Source organism: Podarcis muralis, chromosome 8 (assembly GCF_964188315.1).
Source record: "Podarcis muralis chromosome 8, rPodMur119.hap1.1, whole genome shotgun sequence".
NCBI lineage: Eukaryota > Metazoa > Chordata > Lepidosauria > Squamata > Lacertidae > Podarcis > Podarcis muralis.
This window is the reverse complement of record NC_135662.1, coordinates 64,838,511-64,858,301: the sequence shown is the minus strand read 5'-3', so window position 1 is coordinate 64,858,301 and position 19,791 is coordinate 64,838,511. Positions and strand designations below refer to the sequence as shown.

Below are 19,791 nucleotides of genomic sequence, written 5' to 3'. Positions count from 1 at the left end.
TATGTAGAGTATAAAATAATAACTGCTTTCAAGTTTTTTTCAAACTCGTGTAGTCAGTATTATCTTATTTTTAGAGCAACAGCAGCATATGATTGCTTTTGTTTTCTGCTTGCTTGTGATTTACTCTCCTAAAAGATGAATGAAACGAACATGCTTTGTATTCAGTATTTATATTTCTCTAACATGTTATTATGTTTTGCTAAATAAATATCATCCACTACTTGAAGCATACTATGTTGTTCCTTCTCATTTTTAAGCTAAAGTAAGGGTTCCCTTTCTTTGATCTTACTCATCTGGTTTGAATTCATTTGCTTGGAAAAGAGTGGATTTGCATGTTCCATTTTAACATGCTTCCCCATGCCCAAATACAAAACCAGAGAATGTCTCGGTTTTAAATGCAACTGCAAGTAATCAGACTGAAAGTTAAATATTTCATTATTTTATACTTGATAAAAATGTGGTTGAATAACTTCAATTCAAATATAGCATCACTTTCTTTTACACCAGGAGTGGTGGAGCCTGTGGCTTTTTATATTTTGGACTTCAGCTGCCAGAAGTCCAAAATCAGCTCCTGCCAGCACACTCAATGGTCAGGAACAATGGGAAGTTGTAATCCAACAACCGTGGGAGAGCTACAGGTTTCCCTGGCTGTAGGTTGCAGTATGTATACTTTTACTAATGAAAGTATTAGCAACCTTTCAAGTCGCATGGGGGTAGTGAGTAGATGACAGGAGACTGGTTTTAGTCTAGCCTCTCTGAATCGGGCTTGCTTGGTCCAGGAAATTATTTTTGTACAACAGAGCTTTCAGTCACTATAAGCCCAAGCTGCAGCCTGAAGTGGTACAACTGAGGGACAAGTTTACATCTCGCTGGCCACTGAAGAAATGAACCTATGCCTTTTTCATCAGAGTGGGACACGGGTGCCTAAAATGAGATGCCACCGCCACTCCTATTTCAAGGACATTGGGAGTCTGTGCTCAGCAGAAAGTTCCCTGTAAGTAGGAGCACATCATATACTCCACTCATTTCAATTAATGAAACATGCCCCAGGAAATCTTCAGGTAGATTAGATTTTAATAGCTTTCATTTTGAAGGTTTTTTTAAAAAAAGCACTGTTCTATAATTCAAAGCAACTGATAAAAGGTGCCAAGGGTCTTTTTGTGGCCTTCAGTACTGAGCAACTTTGATTTCTCCAAAATGTACCATAGAAGATGTTTGTTGCTCAACACTGGTATAGCTCTGCACTTAAGAGTCTTATATCAAGACTATAAGCCTCATCCATCCTGCATTCTAAACTGAGCCCTTGGTACTGAGACCCTTGTTGGTAGACAGCATGAAAGGATATCCACAGCCAAATATTTGAGCAATCACCTGGTGATGGTCGACAGAAGTGCCTGCCATGTGTGGTTTGCACCAGAAATCAACCCTCAAGAGCAGCTTTTGAGGGAAGGGGGGCTGTAGTGGGGGTGGGGGAGAAATCTAGGAAACGCCATTGCATGAGCAGAGTTGCACTTTTACCTTCTTTTGAACTCTAAATCTATTTTCCACCCAAAAAGTCACAACCTAGTCAACAATAATTCCATACTGTGTTTTGGCCTATATTTCTGTCACCACAACCACCTTTTGAAAGTCGGAATTTAAAAAGCGGTTTAAACAATTTATAACGCAGTGGATTTACCTAGAATAATCTATACGCGGAGCATGCCTACCACAGTCGAGAAGCATCTCTGGCAGAGGAACTGCCGTGTCCAAAGCCTGTTGACTTAACACCAGCCAAGGCAAAAGCTGAGGAAGGACGTTTTCCCCCTAGCCTAAACACCACTGCTCCTCTCCCCACCCCCCCTTCAATTTCCCTCTCACTGGAATAATTTTCCTCCTAGTTTGGAAGTATTTCAAGGTAACTTGGGAGCCTGCAGATCCAAGGCCTTCAATCTGCACCAGCACACCCCTTTTGTTCTCCCTTGTGTTGTAGACACATTGACAGCAGAGGGGGATTCTGTGGTCAAAATCAATGGGTCTCCAGTGATGGATCTCCACTCTGGATCTCCCTCTGCAGGCAAAGGGGAAGAGCTGCTCTGATCTATCATCAACTAGGAGCCCACAGGACTACCTGTTAAATGGCTAAATTATACTGTTGCAAAAAAATAATCTGCAGTGGTTTCCTTTCCATTCTGGCAAATTTCCAAATACGAATTTATTACAAGTACACAAAAAAATCCAGACCAGATATCTAGGTCTTTTAATCTAGTATGATATTATGTCTCCAACCAGTAAACCAGATGGCATTAGGATGACTTCAGATGGCTATAACCAAATTATGTTGATTTCCCCTTAGTATCTGATCAGAAGTGTATTGCCTCTGAGCATGAAAGTTATGGTTTTAGCTTATCAATATAAAACTAGAGTAATCCTCTGAAGCCAATTATCAATGCATGTTTAATTCCTCATTTATTTTTTACAGTTTAGAATCACACCAATAGCAAAGGACTGCACTTTATTTGCCTATTCAATTTAAACTTTTTATATAAAAAAGCCATCTTAACATTAATTTTTTTAAAAAGTAAAAGAATACTATGATTACAATTATTATTATATGATAGAAAGGTAGGAATCCTTTTTTGCTATCGGTTTCTTTTAAAATCTTACATGAAAATGTTCTCCCGGAAAAAATAAAATCTGATATTTTCATACAACACAGATTAAAAACTGGATACAGCTTTCCAAATCACCATTGCTCAATCCTTTTGCTCGAATACTAATGAATGCCTGATGACTTAGTTCAACAGATCATTGCTGGTCAGCAGGCGAGCATTTTTCTTTTGAAATAACAGGTATGGATTTTAGTTTACTCGTTATCGCTCCATTTTTTCTACAAGGTTTTCGTTTTGTCCTTGGCTGCTTCCATTTTGAACTTTCGCTGTCAGGTAAGGAGTAAGCTACAGCTGCACTGGGTAAAAGCAACTTTGCTGAAGTTGTTTTGACAGCGGATCGAATTTTTGGTGAGCTTGCAGAGCAGGACAGAGCTCTCCGTGCGGGTACATTTCTTGAGTCTAAGATTACTGGAGCTTTGGCGCACTTGTTGCACCTACTGCACGATGCTCGGCAGGGCTTTGTGGACGGACGTGCAGGGGACGATGCTCCAGAATTCCACTTACTATGACAGCGCTGGCAAGTGCATTTTGGCATGTCCAGTTCTTGCATGCAGCAGCCAAAATGGTGAAGATCTCCATCAAAACCTGCTTGAGGACATGAACTATCGGATTGCTTCAGTTGCTTAAACTGGTGTGCATCTTTTGAAAAACTGGTGCGGTTGTTAACCGCCATAGTGGGAGAAACAGTCTCTCTTGTCCTTTCTTTTAATATCGTCAAGTGTTGTAACTTCTCCATTTCTACCAGACGAGAAATTAGCTTGCAAAGTGATTCTTCGAGAGGTGGATTAAAGGATGATTTCCATTCATCAAATTTTGATGCGGACATTTTTTGTAAATCCCAGGTATTGTAAGGCGGGGGAAGAAAATCAGGGTATGAAAATGTATCACTCTCAGATGAAGAGGAAACGTCTTCCTTGACTTCTATAGGATCCGGTTTTAGGTTAACATTCACGGTTTTTAAATATTTCAGCAACTCTTTATTTCTTTTCTCATTTTCAGATATCTCTTTTTCTATTGAAGGCTTGTCCTCTACACTGCCATTTCCTCTTTTCAAACTCGATCTGATTACAGAAAGCATGTCATCACTACTACCATCTGTAGCAGGATAAGCAGCAGAAGCAATGGCTTCGTTTTTAAAAAAATCCCCATCTCCATTTCTATTGCAGTTCTCCAAAGCTGCTTTCTGGGTTTCAAGATAAGAAACTGTGTGGCATCTCTTTATAAAAGACTGTACCAGAGGATTATTAGTGTGGATAAAGTTTATAGGAACATCACTGGAGCTAGACGGCATTTCCCCCAAACGTCTATGGAAGTCTCTGAGGGGGAAAAGAGAGAATATGGAATGGTATCACATTACCCCTCTAGTGGACAATTTATAGAGCCAATAGCATCACTCATCCTGGATAGAGAAATAAATATATTTGAAGCCAAAGTGGCTTGATATGCACCCTGAAGCAGGCCTTTAACGTTTTCAGCAAATTAACACTCAAAAGCAGACAGACCAAAAGAAGGCTCTAGACAAACAATAAGGTACTTCAAGCAGCCCATAACTGTTCTATGGAGTTCCTTGCAGATGGAAGCCGTAGAAGCTACTAGCATAGGATACTTTAAAAAGAGATGAGATAAATCCACAGAGGATTAGTCTATCAATGTCTGTTACCACAGGGGAAATGAAGCCAAATTTTAACTTTTAAGCACCATTTGGGAACAAATTAGGTTTTAGTGCTCCCATTGTTTTTCCCCCAAATAATTTTTATTGGTTTTCATGTAAATACAAGCATAACATATAACCAAAGTAGATTGTCCAGTGGTACATTAATATTTCATATGCGGTACACAGTACACAAGCAATATGCTCCCATTGTCTTTTTCAAAGGACGGTGGTGGAGGTGTTCAATTTGGATCAGGGCTCTGTGGGGTAGAGGGAGTGTCCAACCCTCTGCCTCCATTCTGCAGGAAGGCCCCCCCATAATAAGCATATGGTATTGCAACTGATACCTATTTTTAAACTTACTGAACGTGTGGTCTTTTTCTATGCTAAAGGAAGAGGGAAGTTTTGGAACTCACAATGGCATTTTAAAGGTCTTTCAGCCTGTATTTCCATGCTCTGCTTTGCTGCATGTTTTGTGATTTTAAATCTCTTCTTGGTGTTCTCTCACCCCAGAGTTCTTGCCCCAAACCTAGATTCTGACATCCAGGTAATTCTCCTTTTATACCTATTTTTTCCTTGAACCAACAAATACTTTACTATCCTACAGACAGTAACTCAAGTCCTTTATATATGGGAAACACAGACAGATGGGCAGGGTATTATTATTATTATTATTATTATTATTATTATTATTATTATGCAAATCAGAGACATTGGTTCTGCTTTTTATGCAATTATTTAAGGTTTTTTTTTTAAAGAAACAAGTCACACATTCCAGGAAAGGAAAGCAGGAAAAGCATTTTCTTCATGCACAGAACAGCAGCATCAAGACACCATACAACAGGAGACAAATAAAAGTAACGAAGAATTGCAACACAGGAGTGCTGGTGCACAGACACCCTAAAGCTGTTGACAATTCCTTCTGATAAATGAAGAAGTGACTATCTGCTTACGTTGGCCTGTTCTGTTCAGTTTTGTTTAAAAAGCTAAGAATACGTTTCTGTACCTGCTCGCTGCCTTGTTGCCTTGATTATGTATATAGCTCCAGGAATGATATGGTGCTTGTCTGCAGCTATTTGGGCTGAGCTGAAATAAGCAGAACATTTAAAAACAAAATGCTGTTGGTATGCAATTCAGAACAAACACTGGAAATTCAAAAGTAAGTAAACTGGATTGTTAAAAATTTTTGGCAAACGAATACTACCTGGCATGTCCTAGTATTTTTGGACAAGCTAAGAGCTGCCAGCTGTTCCATTGCAGCATTATAATGGTCCTGTAAAAGAGCAGATCCACTTCAATATTTGTAAGGCAGAACATCATTTCTAAAGAATCATGCTTCGTGTTTTAATCCTAAAACTAACCTCAGACCCGGGACACGGGTGGCGCTGTGGATTAAACCACAGAACCTAGGACTTGCCGATCAGAAGGTCGGCGGTTCGAATCCCCACAACAGGGTGAGCTCCCGTTGCTCTTTCCCTGTTCCTGCCAACCTAGCAGTTCGAAAGCACGTCAAAGTGCAAGTAGATAAATAGGTACCACTCCAGCGGGAAGGTAAACGGCGTTTCCGTGCGCTGCTCTGCTTTGCCAGAAGCGGCTTAGTCATGCTCGCCACATGACCCGGAAGCTGTATGCCGGCTCCCTTGGCCAATACAGCGAGATGAGCGCTGCAACCCCAGAGTCGGTCAAGACTGGACCTAATGGTCAGGGGTCCCTTTACCTTTACCTAACCTCAGACCCACCTGTTGGACTGTAGAAATCCTAAAGAGGTTTACTGAAGGATTTGTGTGTGATTCTAGAACTGAATAAGACAAGCTGGCTTGGTAGACTTGAGGCACATACGGCCAGAAAGGATCCATGTATGAGCAGCAAAGAGGAAGCACAGGTTTCAAGCTATGTTGCTACTGTATATTGCAATGTCCATCTGGTCTTTTACCACTATTTATGCTACAAATTCAGTTAATCTGAAATATTTTCAACCACCTGAGGCCTTGGATAGACCCTGATAGAGTCTGAGCCAAATGATCACTTCTAAAATGAAAGCAAAATAAAGCTTAATAGGGAGTGCAAAGATGACAGCATTTAGTTGTCCAGGTGTCTCAAAGAAGCAGAACTAATAACTATCAACACTTGCACCAACAGGGGTTTGTTTTGTTTTTAAATGACTGTTAGCAGCATATATGTTTGAATGTTTGCTTTAATTGATTATCTGTGCATACTGAATTTATACAGCTGCCCATCAATAAATATTTTCTGGGTAGCTTCCAAAGAAACAAGCAAAATAATGGTAATAATACAACATACCATTATTAAAAATCCAACAAGAATCAATAAAAGATGGGGAAATAATTGCAAGAGAGAAGGTATGAAACAGTCTAGATTTAAAACACAATTAAAAGGCTCAGATGAATATAAAATAATCAAAACTAGCAATAAAAATATGATAGAAACGCAGTCATGGTTGACTTGCTGAATCATCCTTAGCAACCAGTGGATGCAGTTATTTCATCTTTATACACTACAGCAGAATTCTTCAATCTTGGGTTCCTACACGTTGTTGGACTACAGCTCCCATCAAACCTAAGCAATTTAGCTAATAGTCAGGTATAATGGGAATTGTAATCCAACATCTGTGGACCCAAGCTTGAAGAAGGGTGCACTATACGATTGTATTTCTTATGAACATCATGAGACAGTCACTGCAACAGCGCAATCTACCAGTGAAAAATCCTGAGATCGTAACTGCACTGCATTCAAAAAGCTGCCGTATGTATTGTGGTTCTTGCTATATTAAAAGTGCAGCATGCAAAACTGGAAAAACAAGGGACAAAGTCGTGTGGGGTTTGGCACAACCGCCATTGCTGAAATCGCTTGTTGGCTTTTGTTGCTTGTGTGAACAGCTCCAATTCCGCATTTGCAGTGTGGATTAGAAGAATGGGCTAGAAGTCCATTGTGGCTGTGTTGCTGAGTGTGCTGAAACAACATCATGGGAGAGGTGTTTCCAGCTTCCCCATCTCCTGCCTTTGGAAGCCTTGGAAGAAGATGCTGAGGGAGATGGACTGTGAGAAATGTTATGGTGAAATGTCTGGTACCAAGGTGAAACTGTCAAGCTCCCTTGTTATTTTTGCTATGGTCAGGAAGTGAAATGTTGTTAATGGAGTGCTACTGCATGAAAATGTTGGGGTTTTTTGCTGTTATATCTGCTTGCCTTTTAAAATTATTTTATTATGAAATTATTCTCTGTGATTGTTGATTTCTGAGATGTTTACCTGTTTTGTTTGTTGAAAGCTGCTTCAAGCATGATTTTAATGGCAGCATTAAAAAAAATGATGATGATGATGATGATCAACATCCCTGCCATGTTCTCCAAATGGAAGCAGCCTTAGATAAACACATGAAGTGCAGTATTACTGTATTACTGCCAGGGTATTCACACAACTTCACTAACGATGCAATCCTATTTACAATGTCAAGTAGAAAGTCCCACAATAAATATGCATTGATTGAGCTGTATGGCAGACAGCTAAAACCTCAATTCTGTTTGTGAAGGAATTGGAAAAATCCTTCAAGGACTCACACCTGAATAATGCATACAAAACTTCCTTTGAAATAAGAATCATGACAAGAAAGCATAGGCTTCTTTAAAAATTATTCTTAAAGGACTGGTGTTTATTTTGTTCTTACCTTATAAAACGCACCTGTAAGAACACCTGTAAAAGACCAAGAGTTGAGTTTTGCTTACAAAAGTTGTTTTATAATTTCTCAGCTTATAGAATATTTGCACTTGCTCACCTTCTCTAGCAATCTTCTCTTCTGATGAATGAAATTTCTTTTCAGCAGAAAAACCAGATTCCAAATTACAGAAGTGTGGTTTCTGTAGGAGGAGGAGGAGGAGTTTGGATTTGATATCCCGCCTTTCACTCCCTTTAAGGAGTCTCAAAGCGGCTAACATTCTCCTTTCCCTTCCTCCCCCACAACAAACACTCTGTGAGGTGAGTGGGGCTGAGAGACTTCAAAGAAGTGTGACTGGCCCAAGGTCACCCAGCAGCTGCATGTGGAGGAGCGGAGACGCGAACCCGGTTCCCCAGATTACGTGACTACCGCTCTTAACCACTACACCACACTGGCTCTCTGTAATGACATTTATCTTATGTTTCACTAACTGCACATATGAAGAAAGTGAAATATATGTTGCATATGAATCTGTGGGTGCAAGGCATCCGGAATTCTAGATAGTGCTAGAATTTAATTAAGGTTGGGATGTTAGAACCGGGGAAATAGCCAGACTCATGTGTATTTAAGGTAGACCCAAGTGTGTATTAGGGTGTAGTTTAAGAGGTGGGGTGGACCCACTGATAAGCCTGTAATTAGCATACGTCAGACAGATGTCTTAAATTGAGACCCCACCTGAATCCTAGGAAATTGACATGAGTTAGGTGCTAATTAAGTCAGTCAAGCTTCCTTGAGATGATAGCCCGGGAGTGCGGGGAACAAACAATTATGAAGTATCAAAGGGGCTAAGTATGAAAAGCACATATTGGCTTCCTCCCTACCTCAGGAGATAAAAGCCAAGGGTTTAGAGCAGTGGGTTAGAGTTTAGAATGGCAGTTAGGAGTTAAGCAGTGGGCTGGACAGAGAGTAAAAAATAAAAAGGAGGATATTGATGTCTGTTTTGAATCTAATGCTATGACTATGGCAGAAGTTATTGGATTATAATGCTGGAGATCTCTCCATGGTAGACTTAAGTTGCACATATGTGTAAATAAACCATGTATCATAAAGACACTACAGTCTCCGCTACACCTCATTTCCCCAAGGAAACACAGACCCTGGTGAGTAAAGCATGCCTGGAATCTTGCACCGCTCATGGATATGAAGGTGCTCTGTAACTCTATCACAGTTTAAGCTTATGTTTTAAACAGAGTGGGAACTAGTCGAGAATTGTAGTTAGGATAAAACATATAAATCCGTACATTCAAACAACAGTAATAAACATTTGTTACTGTATCTGTTGTTAAAGTGCAATCATATACAGGTTTACACTGATGGAAGGCTTATTTTTATGCAGGCTAGCAGAACAGGCAAACAAAATCCTGCTCCTTCTGCTTAAGATATGCATGGATGAACCTAACTGGGTTTTATTACCCAGTAAACTCCAACAAAGAAACACAATGCTATAAGAATTCTAAGGTCCCAAATATAAAATAAACATTCATAAATGTACAAGGCAAACACATACATAAGCATATAAGCCAAGTGTCTGAAATAGTACAGGAGAGCAGTCCTGAAACCACTTTGACTCTCCCAAATTGACCTCAAATATTTCTCTGCAAGGAGGAAGGAAATGGCAAAGCGATCCAAAAGCCGTTCAAAACAATGCAACCATAAACATTGGGAGGAGTATTACAACAATACACTGTACAGGCAGCCCCCTGTTTTACATGGGCATTACGTTCCGAGGCACCACGCGCGTTGGTGAAATTGTGTATAAATGAAGCCCATTGAAAAAGCCTGCAAACACCCCATTCTGCCCTTTTAGTGGCGTTTCAGTGGTGTCATTATGACATTTCCGGGTCACTTCTGTGTTTGGCGCAATGCACGTATACATGGTCAAGCACATTTTGACTGCACGTATACGGGGGGCTGCCTGTATATCATATGTTTTCACAAAGCTCATGATCTAAAGGGCTAAGTGTGAGGTTCTGTAAGCACACTGGGATTTTCAATTTTTATGCCCTTGAAACCCAATTCTTACAGCCAAAACAACAAGCTGGAAAAGGAAAGTTGATTTTGTCATTCCCCCACTGAGATCAGAATGGAGGTCAAGACTGACCATAAGGTTTCTACTCGTGGGATTCAGAGAATTATAAGGGGGGGGTGTGTACAGGCTTCTAGAACTTCTTTTCTGGGTGATAACATTTGGATAAAATTGTTATTGCGGGGGCTTGTGGATTTCATTCCACCACCACTATAATTTGTCCACTGCATAAAACTGTCTACGCAGGAAATGTTTCAGGGAAAGGAAAATACCTACTCTCATGCTCAAGAGGCTAGCCTTACATATGCTCAAGAGGCTAGCCTTACAATACACATGTCTAGCTTTGCATCTGTGCTTATCTCTGTAAGTTGGGTGTTCCAAGAAGGACTGGTATGGAATGAGATATCTTGCATGTTGCCACCAGGAAGCGTAGCTGCACAGCACCACACACCTTTTCCACATTTAGAAGACTCAAAGTAAGAATGTTGTAATATTCACCCCACCCCCTCCTTCCCCACACCATCTAATAATTCTTTACAAAAGAACAAATATGATGTCAAAGCCAGCATATATGCCACTCCAAGAGGTGAGGATGGGGAGCTCTGAGAGCTTTCCACATGTCTGCAGCCACTTTGAACCAATAGGCAAATACAGTTCATGAAAATTCTAATTATTCTTACAAATGAAAAAAAAAAGGTTAGTCAGCCTTTCTAATTATCAGTTCTGCATCTTTGAGACACCTGAGACTTGTAATTTGGGCCTCGTTTATTTGGCTCTTGGTTTGGTTTGACTGTTTAGAACCCTTTTTACCATCAGTGCAAGATTTATTTATTTTTTAAGTTAAGTCTCAAGCTGCCATTCTGAGTTTTTGACCAAGCACAGCAATACTTACAGGACAGGATTTTGTTAGTTACTTCCCATTTTTTGTTAACTTGTGCATATCCTTGGAACCTATCCAAAGACAGGCTTTTGTTGTTTTTATTCCACATTTGTATGGCTTTTCCTTGTAACTGAACTGAACTACTCACCTTAAATATAGGGATAAGAATGTATTTTATTATTAATGTGACAAATTCATACCTACTTGGTCACAAGACTGGATGTGCAGAAGAAAAATAGTTTTAAAGCTGTCTCTGTGACTAAAAGTTTAGTGTACCTGGCGAGAGAAGGTGCTGTTCCCATAAATGCCAGGTATAAAGTCTTCTTTTCCCACTAAGCTAGCAGACTTGTTGTTCTTGCTTCCCCTGACCAACCTAGATGCAGATGAGGAATGAAACAAAAAGATAAAGAAATCAAGATGGGCTAGGCAGAAAAGAGGATCTCCCTAACGACAAAGCATGGTGACAAAAGGCACAACCAAGTCATATTCTGTGCTAGAGTAAGGATTGCCGAAGTCAAAATAAAAAAGATCACCATGGAGTGATCTTGTGAACTGTCCACCAGGAAACAAGCTAATATTCATCTGGGTAGGCTTATGGGTATAAGAAAAACAAACTGGGAATGGCAGAAGGATATACTACAAACAGCAGATGATAGAATAAGGAGGGGTGAAAGGTCATATAGGATCCTGCCCCCCCCCCCACGCTCTTAGAGTGAGGTTTGTTCCAACTCCAGCTAACACAGTAACAGGTGAAAGTCATTACTTCTTTTCTTTTTTAACAAATCAAAGTGCTGTGATTCAGGACAGCAGAGGAGAGAGTCCTCCATAAGATTACATTGTTGTTGTTGTTGTTTTAAAGTTTGAAAAATAGGAGCATTCCTTTGGGGAGAGGGCAAGGTCAGGCTCACAGTGTTTACTAATAAAAAAGTAAAACATGGGTGAGCAGTGATTCTCATGGGGCACCATGAATGCACACATTAAGGAACTGAAATTAATAAAGCAATAAAATAAAATAAAAATTAGCATTTATTTAACAAAGCCAAAGCATATTGACAGAGTAGGATGACTTTTGCTGTGACTCCTAGCAGTTTCATAGGCACTATCCAATAGGTGACACATGCACAATGACATTCTCAATGTCTGAGGGACTAGAAAAAGGTGCTTTAATCTTGCTTTAATCTTATGACATCAACGCAAATAGGTTGTCTAGAAGAACCTAGATCCGGAGTGATTTGATAAGAAGAGCAGAAGGAAAGAGACATGAAGTGTACAATAGGAATAAAAATCAGAAGAAGCAGATATGTTAGGCAAAATCAGGAAAAGAGATGCTGTATATGAGTGGTGGGAAAAGGGACTGAGGCTGTGTACTCATTACGGGCTTAAAGTGCAGCTAAATTGTTTTTTCCTCAATTCAGATTAAAGCTGGTTTGAGAGGGAATGTATCAGAATGCTGTACTTCACAAGAAACAATAGGATATGTATGTTGGCTAACACTTGTGCGTACACCACTTCCCAAATCTGCATTGGGAGCACACTGGTTGCAGAATAAACTGGGGTGTATACATTGCCTTAATCAGGAAAAGAAGTGTGAAGCCCTAGAGTGCCGGGGAAACAACAGGGGCTCATTAATTTGCAGGTATTACTTAGGCTGGGAAAAGAATTAAAGGGGAAATGAGAAACAAAGAAGTGCTAAACAGCAATGCACATTGCCATTCGTAATGCTTTGGCTGCACCTTGCTATTTGTTACCCATGCAGCCGTGTTTATAACAAGGTGGAAAGTGGGAGGAAGGCAATTTTGCATCAGACATGCACCCTAATCAATGCACTTTTCTTTCCTTTCTTTCCATCACTTGATCCCTTTGCAACAAATGTATGTTCCCCACGTCTCCTGTCACATTTATACACATGGAAGGGAGACGGGATTAGCCACAGTTCCCACCGTGGGCGAGAACAAAATGAAAACCAAGCGAGCTGGGGAATGCCAAACTGGTTTTAACCCTCACTTGAGGGGGGGGGGGAGAAACGTCCAGAGATGGGGGTTTTTGAACCCCATTCCAATATGGAGGGGGAATGCAGACCTTTTCCAAATGTCCCTGTTTTCCAGGGCCAGTCCCAGATTTACAGAAGCCATCCCCATTTCTGATTTGAGCCGGGAATGTCCCACTTTTCCTTTGGATGTCCCTATTTTCATCGGAGAAATATTGGAGGGTATAGGACAGGGGTCAGCAACCCGCGGCTCCGGAGCTGCATGTGGCTCTTTTACACCTTTGCCGCGGCTCCGGGGCGGATACTAGCGAGGGGAGGAGGCGCATTGCGTGCCCCGACACTCCCCACGGTTTTAAATGTCGCAATGGTTTTGCAGCTCCCAGTTCCCCCCCCCCCCTTCGGTCCAAGTGGCTCTTTTTGTCTTAAAGGTTGCAGACCCCTGGTATAGGACATCCCTATTTTCACTGGAGAAACGTTGGAGGGAATGTCTCTGTTTTTATTGAAGAAATGTTGGAGGGTATGGAATAAGACTTCCCAATTTTCATTGTAGAAACGCTGGAGGGTAGGGAATAGGAAGTCCCTGTTTTCATTGGAGAAATATTAGAGGGTATGGAAAAGGACGTCCCTATTTTCATTGGAGAAATGCTGGAGGGGACATTTCTATTTTCATGGGGAAAATATTGGAGGGTATAAAAATGGAGCTGAGAAAAACAGGCTCCCCTGCCCTCCTGCAGGACCTACTGGCTGAGGGAGAAGGAGAGGAGAGCAAGAAAAGCGAGCGTTTTAAGCGCGAACTTGAGGCCGCAGCATCTCCCCTTGGGGAGGCAAGTGGCGCGCCGCTTCCTTGGCGTCGGGGCCTCCCCGTCCCCACTATCCTTTTGGTCCCCCCATACCCAGGCAAGCCCCCGAAACTCCCGCTCGTCTCCGAGGCAGCAGCAGCAGGAGAAGAAGAAGCGGGCTCTCCCCCACCAGCCTCCATAGGGTGGTGCATGGCCTCGAAGCCAGGCAAGGCCTTCGCGCTCCTCCTTCGGGCCCCGGCGCGTGTTACAGGAAAGCAGTCGCCATGGGAACGGGCCGGGGGGGGGGTCCTTCCTCCTCAGGCGCGAGCCGGCGCCTTGCTGGCCCTATTCCGGGCAGCGGCCAACCTCAAGCTGCCTCATATCCAGCATTGTATTTTTTGTGTGTGGGGGGGTCTCCTTCAGCCCCCCGAATTATCTTCTCCTGCCCCTCCATCTCTGCACCGGCCCCTTTTGCATTTCGGGCATCTCGGCGTCGCCGCCCTTCGCGTTTGTTTGGACTGCAATTTCTGCAAACCCAACTGCGGGGATGCAAAGACGTCCTGAAGAACCAGGCTGCATTCCCTGCCTCTCCGCCTATTCGCCTCTCTTTCCCTCGCTTTCTGTGTGCGCGCAGGCCGCAGTTATTTGCAAAGGGAAATGGTCGCCTCCTTCAGCCTAAATTGTCAGAGGAAAGCATCTTTCCCCTGGGGGGGGGGGCGGGGGCGGAAAAATCTACATCGGGTATGGAGGGATGGTTGCATACGTGTTGTGGTTTTTTAAAGCAGCTTTTGCCCGCCTTCTGTTTTACATTAGCCGTTTCTTGCATGCATGCAGAAGAGGGCACGCGCTTGAGTCGCCAAGAAGTTAGCACGGAGCGACTTGGCGGTTGCAAACCCGCACTCGGATCCCATGCAAAACTTTGATAGCGGTCTAGCAAATGCAAATGCAGTTGATGCAAATGCAGATGAGGCTGAGGTGCATGGAAAGAGATGGTGTGCGTGTTTGATGCAAATACAGTTGAGGCCCAGGTGCGTGGAAGGAGATTAACACTTTCTCTTGACCCCGAGGGATAAATAGCAGCAGATTGTGTGGAGGCCTTAACAGAACCAAGTGATACTGAGGTCAGTAGGGGCTTACTTCCAGGTTAGTTTACGTAGGATTGGAGTCAGAAAGAAAACTGGAAGAGCCAATCAAAAGATTTAATGCAGCAGGCTCAGCTTAGCCTTAAGCATGGCCAAAACAAGTGTTGTTGCTGTTTTGTTCCCTTTGTTCAATTCAGGAAATAATGCCACAGAAACTCTCTACCATATTTTAATTCTAAAGACCCACACATTAACGCCTTTTCGGTACAGTATATGGAAACTTACATGATAGTATTACCAGAACAGTGCAGATCCTCTTCAATATGTGCTTTACTGTATTGTTTTCTCCGAGAATAAAAACCTGGGTTAAAAACATGTGGCGCTGGTAGTCCACATTCTATGTTTCTTCTTTGCACACAGCTGAAAACCTTTTCATTGGAGTTCCACTTAATTTTATTACAAGCGGAGTTGCCACTTTGTGAAGGGAATGCAACGTTTGTTTTTGGTAGATAAAGTGTTTGTTGCTTTAATGTCATAGCTAGAACAGCAGTGACTAGAGAAACAGCATTCAAAAACAAATTTATATTTTGAAGTCAGTTTAGCTAGTTATCCTTATGTTTAGCTATAGGAAATGCTGTCATTAAAAAACCTACGCTATGCACGCTCATTTCATACCACATTGTGGCTCATATTTGTAGCGAAGTGTAAAAACGTTCACTTAAAAACAATTCTTTTCTCATAGCTTAGAAATGAGAAGAAACCAAAGCCGAGACTGTGGAAATATGATAAAACTGAGCATTGCTAGAAAAGCTACTTTGCTGTCAAAGTTCAGTGAACTCACAGTTTTGATCTAGGTACTTCTCTATGAGCCCTCTGACAGAGCTTAGCGTTTCGGAATTTTCATGTGTCATCAATTGCAGGGCATTGTGACTCGCACTCAAGCTACATCTTGTGCCGCGTTCTGTGATTCTTTCCTTTCCCCCAACCCATTTCCGTCCAACCCATTTCCCCTCGCAAATTAAAAAAGCAGGCCAAGGAGGATGATCTGAACTGGAAGATAACCATGAGGGTCACATGGCCAGTATGATGATGTCACAATACAGTGGTGCCCCGCAAGACGAATGCCTCGCAAGACGGAAAACCCGCTAGACGAAAGGGTTTTCTGTTTTTGAGTTGCTTCGCAAAACGATTTTCCCTATGGGCTTGCTTCGCAAGACGAAACATCTTCCTAGTCTTGCAATTTTCCCCCCGCTCCCCCCCCCTTTTTCTAAGCCGCTAAGCCGCTAATAGCCTTTTAGCAGCTAAGCCACTAAGCCTTTAATAGCCGCTAAACCGCTAATAGCGCTAATCCGCTTAGCCGCTAATAGGGTTGCTTCGCAAGACGAAAAAACCGCTAGACGAAGAGAATCGCGGAACGGATTCTTTTCGTCTTGCGAGGCACCACTGTATCGTCACATATCAGATTTGGCTATATGAAGATGTCATGAAACCAATTCAGAGTGAGAAGAAGAAGAGAAGAGTTTGGATTTGATATCCTGCTTTATCACTACCTGTCAGGGCCGCCCAAGGTCCCAGCTCACAAGAGACCAACGCCAAGTCCACTTTATTTACAAAAGTCTTTATTGAAGTACATTGCTTGCTCCACAGCCGAGGCGCGCAGCCCCACGTCTGTTACGCTTAGACCGCCGAAGTCCCCTCTGAATCAGTCCCGCCTCTACACCAGTTTAAGAGGCTTGTGCTGGTCCACCTCTTCCTGTCCTTTCTTTTCCGCAGGGTCTTCCTGCCCCCCTGGGTTTTTTCCCTCCTGGATTCCCCTGACGCTGAATCCCCCGACGCCTGCTCTCCCCTCCTTCGTGCTTTGGGACCAGGCTCCTCCTCCGGGCTCTCCTCATTTCCGCGCGCCTCCACATTTGAACTTGGCGCGCGTTCGCTACCCCTGACCTTCCTCTTGACAGTTACACTGCTCTCTGTGCTACTCTCCGCCCCCTCCGGCAGGACGGCTTGTCCCGATCTCCTCCCTCTCTCTGCTTCCTGCTCTGCTCCGTCAGTCCCACTGGGAACTCCACCCTCTTCACTCCGTTCCGGCGGGGAAGCCGGCCCCAATCTCCAACTCCCACTCGGGGTTCCCCTACTGCTCCCCTGCTCCTGACTGGTCCCCCCTGTGGCTCCCCTTGGCTTGACCAGAGGCGCTCCCTTTTGGGAATCCTCCGAGTCACTTGAAAGACTCATGGAAAACCTCAAGTCATTGTCATCCTCCTCCTTCTCACTCCGGGATCCTTCCCCCTCGCTCTCAGTCTCCTCCCTCATCTGTGCCTCTCTCCCTGAACCCCTGACACTACCCTACGGAGTCTCAAAGTGGCTAACATTCTCCTTTCCCTTCCTCCCCCACAACAAACACTCTGTGAGTGGGGCTGAGAGACTTCAGAGAAATGTGACTGGCCCAAGGTCACCCAGCAGCTACATGTGGAGGAGCGGAGACGCAAACCCGGTTCCCCAGATTACGAGACTACCACTCTTAACCACTACACCACACTGGCTCCCCAGTGTGCTTTCTGTTTTCATCCTGGATGGCTGAACTCACTTGCTCCCATCTTCAGCTGCTTCTGCACTAAATGACAGGATGGAACAACTTTTTGCAACTGCTGAAAGCTTTGGTGAAAAGCATTCCCGCTTTAGGCTAAACCGGACATGTCCATTTTGGGGGTCTAACATGGGCCTGTGGCAGTTTATGTATTGGTGTCAAATCCCAAAAAAAGCTCAACAACTTTGGGGTAAAATCATAAAAAGGTCGACTTCATCAAATCTGGCCCTCTTTGAAAAAAGTTTGGGCACCCCTGGTAAATGTTGCCCAGTATTCCACCAAGCAAAGGCTTGTTTGTATGTTTCAGCATCTCCAGGGCTTAAGGGAACTAAAGCATCTTGCAGATGTAAATATTAGAGCCTCTGTCTGTGTTCTTTGATAATTCTTGTAGAAAAGGTGAGGTCCCTGTGGCCTGGAAGCAAGCAAATGTCCCCATCTTCAAAAGGGCGGGGAGAAGACTCAGGTAACTATCAGCAAGTCAGCTTGACATTGATACCAGGAAAGGTCCTAGAACAGTTAATTAAACAGTTTGTAAGCACTAACAAAATGATTCTGTGATTACCAAGACCCAGCACCGGTTTCTCAGAAAGAGGTCATGCCAGGTGAATCTCATTTCTTTTTTTGATAGCGTTACAAGCTTGCTGGACCAGGGGAACACTAGGAATGTAGTGTATATTGATTTCAGTAAGGCTTTTGACAAAGTCCCCCATGATATTATTGGAGAGAAACTTGTAAAATGTGGGCTGGATGAGGTTACACTTAGGTGGATTTGTGCGTGGTTGACTGACCAAACCCAAAGAGTGTTTACAAATTGTTCATCATCATCCTGGGAAACGGCGACAAGTGGAATGCCACAGGGTTCTGTCCTGGGCCCGTTTTTGTTCAACATCTTTATAAACAACTTGGATGAAGGCATTGAGGGGATGCCCATCAGATTTGCAGATGATACCAGAAATTTGCAAAAATTAGGTTTCACTCCGTAAAATGAGACGCCCTACCAAACCAACAGCTTCAAGTTACAAGCAAGGAGATTCCAACTAAACATCAGGAAAAACCTTCTGAATTTAAGATCTGTTTGACAGTGAAACGGACTCCTATGAGAGGTGGCAGACTCTCCTTCCTTGGAGGTTTTCAAGCAGAGGTTGGAAGGCTATGTGTCATGGTTGCTTTAGGGTTGAACTAGATGACCCCCAGGTCCCTTTCAACTCTACAATTCTATGATCTTTAATGAACAGAACCTCCCCACAATGACTTCAATATATAAATGAGGCACCATAGATAATACACTGAACTGAGAGCTTTCACACCTCGCATGAATTCAGGTCACAGTGATCTTCAATGGAGTCGGTTTTCACATTCACCTCCCAGTTACCTAGTGCTTAATAACCAAGTGGTACAGATGATTTCACCATAGTAATGGTCCTAAGTGGCTATATTCCTGAAAATGATTGTGTTCTACATTGCTTTATGGTATCCCTGAATGAATAGAACATGGTTGGGTATTAATTACAGCAGGCCTCTTTCATATTGGGCTGTTAACATTTTTACTGATCCTACTTCTGCATCTTTAAAAGAAGTAGGTGAAGCTCATCACTTCCCATCTTTGTGCCTGGAAAAGCGTTGCCTATTAAACTTTTATGTGCCAGTCTGCAGTTAAATGCACAGGAGCAGAGCCAGTAAAAAGCTGCCAAGTTTAGTTTCTTAAGATCAGAAAAACAAACTTATCCAAGAGATGTATATGCTGTATAACCAGTAATATATTTTTAGTGTGATCTAGCATTTCCCCAATCCCCAGTCCCCTTCAATACCCCAGTTAGGCAAAAAACATACATATACAATGTAGGATTGATTTCAGTATTCCCTGTACTCATAAAGCCCATTTATTTCTCTTGCAGCAACTTCTCATAAACTGATGTCAGGATTAGGCTTAAATATATTTATGCAATGGGAGTTACTTGCAAGCAGCTGTGCTATAATCAGTTCTTTGGATGTGAAACAGCATCTACATGTCTCAAAATTATAATAATCCCTAGATTGTTAAAAACTACTTTGTACTTGGATTTTTGAGCTACTTCTACACACAAAAAAGAAGATTGGATGACCTGGAATTGTTCCAAGTAATAAAGGTAATGATTTAAAATGTTAGAGTGTTTTATGAACTGTTAATGGATTTGACCCAAGATATTATACTTTCTGTTACTGTTATAGCGATCAGTCCTAATATTACTCATGAAATAAAAGTTACACATGAAAGCCCCATTTTCACATACTTAAAGCTTTGCTCTACTTTATTTTTCCACTGGGGCTGTCCTTCACAATTAATAATCCAAAAAGGATTATGATTTTCCCATTGAAGAAAACCATTGTCTTATACTAGCTTATAAAAGGAAGGAAAAGAAATGTTTGCCCCAGTTTTCAAATTATC

At 42.4% G+C, this 19,791-nt stretch overlaps 1 protein-coding gene across 2 annotated transcripts; it reads right to left on the bottom strand.

Moving 5' to 3' along the window:
- Positions 1 to 2,312: 2,312 nt before the first annotated feature.
- LOC114600941 (protein FAM217A) lies at positions 2,313 to 14,097 on the bottom strand. Of its 2 annotated transcripts, none has more exons than XM_077933310.1 (5): positions 11,214 to 11,314; positions 7,984 to 8,009; positions 5,507 to 5,575; positions 5,309 to 5,388; positions 2,313 to 3,967 (listed from the first exon to the last, which is right to left on the bottom strand). In XM_077933310.1, exons 3-5 carry the CDS (start codon positions 5,555 to 5,557, stop codon positions 2,788 to 2,790), a joined length of 1,311 nt encoding a protein of 436 aa, XP_077789436.1. In that variant the 5' UTR covers positions 5,558 to 5,575; positions 7,984 to 8,009; positions 11,214 to 11,314; the 3' UTR covers positions 2,313 to 2,787. The 2 variants fall into 2 exon arrangements, with proteins under 2 accessions (XP_077789436.1, XP_077789435.1); XM_077933309.1 differs by lacking the exon at positions 7,984 to 8,009 and adding an exon at positions 13,818 to 14,097 and having other exon boundaries at positions 2,314 to 3,967; positions 11,214 to 11,310.
- Between the last annotated feature and the right edge of the window lie 5,694 nt (positions 14,098 to 19,791).

Bases quoted from the DNA above. Each gene is read 5' to 3' on its own strand.
- LOC114600941 (XM_077933309.1), bottom strand. From the start codon at position 13,915: ATGCACCACCCTATGGAGGCTGGTGGGGGAGAGCCCGCTTCTTCTTCT. The intron at 5,576-11,213 runs GTACACTAAACT...GCTCTTTTACAG, and splicing joins ACAGCACCTTCTCTCGCCAG to GACCATTATAATGCTGCAAT. The intron at 3,968-5,308 runs GTACAGAAACGT...TTTCCCCCTCAG, and splicing joins GGCAACAAGGCAGCGAGCAG to AGACTTCCATAGACGTTTGG.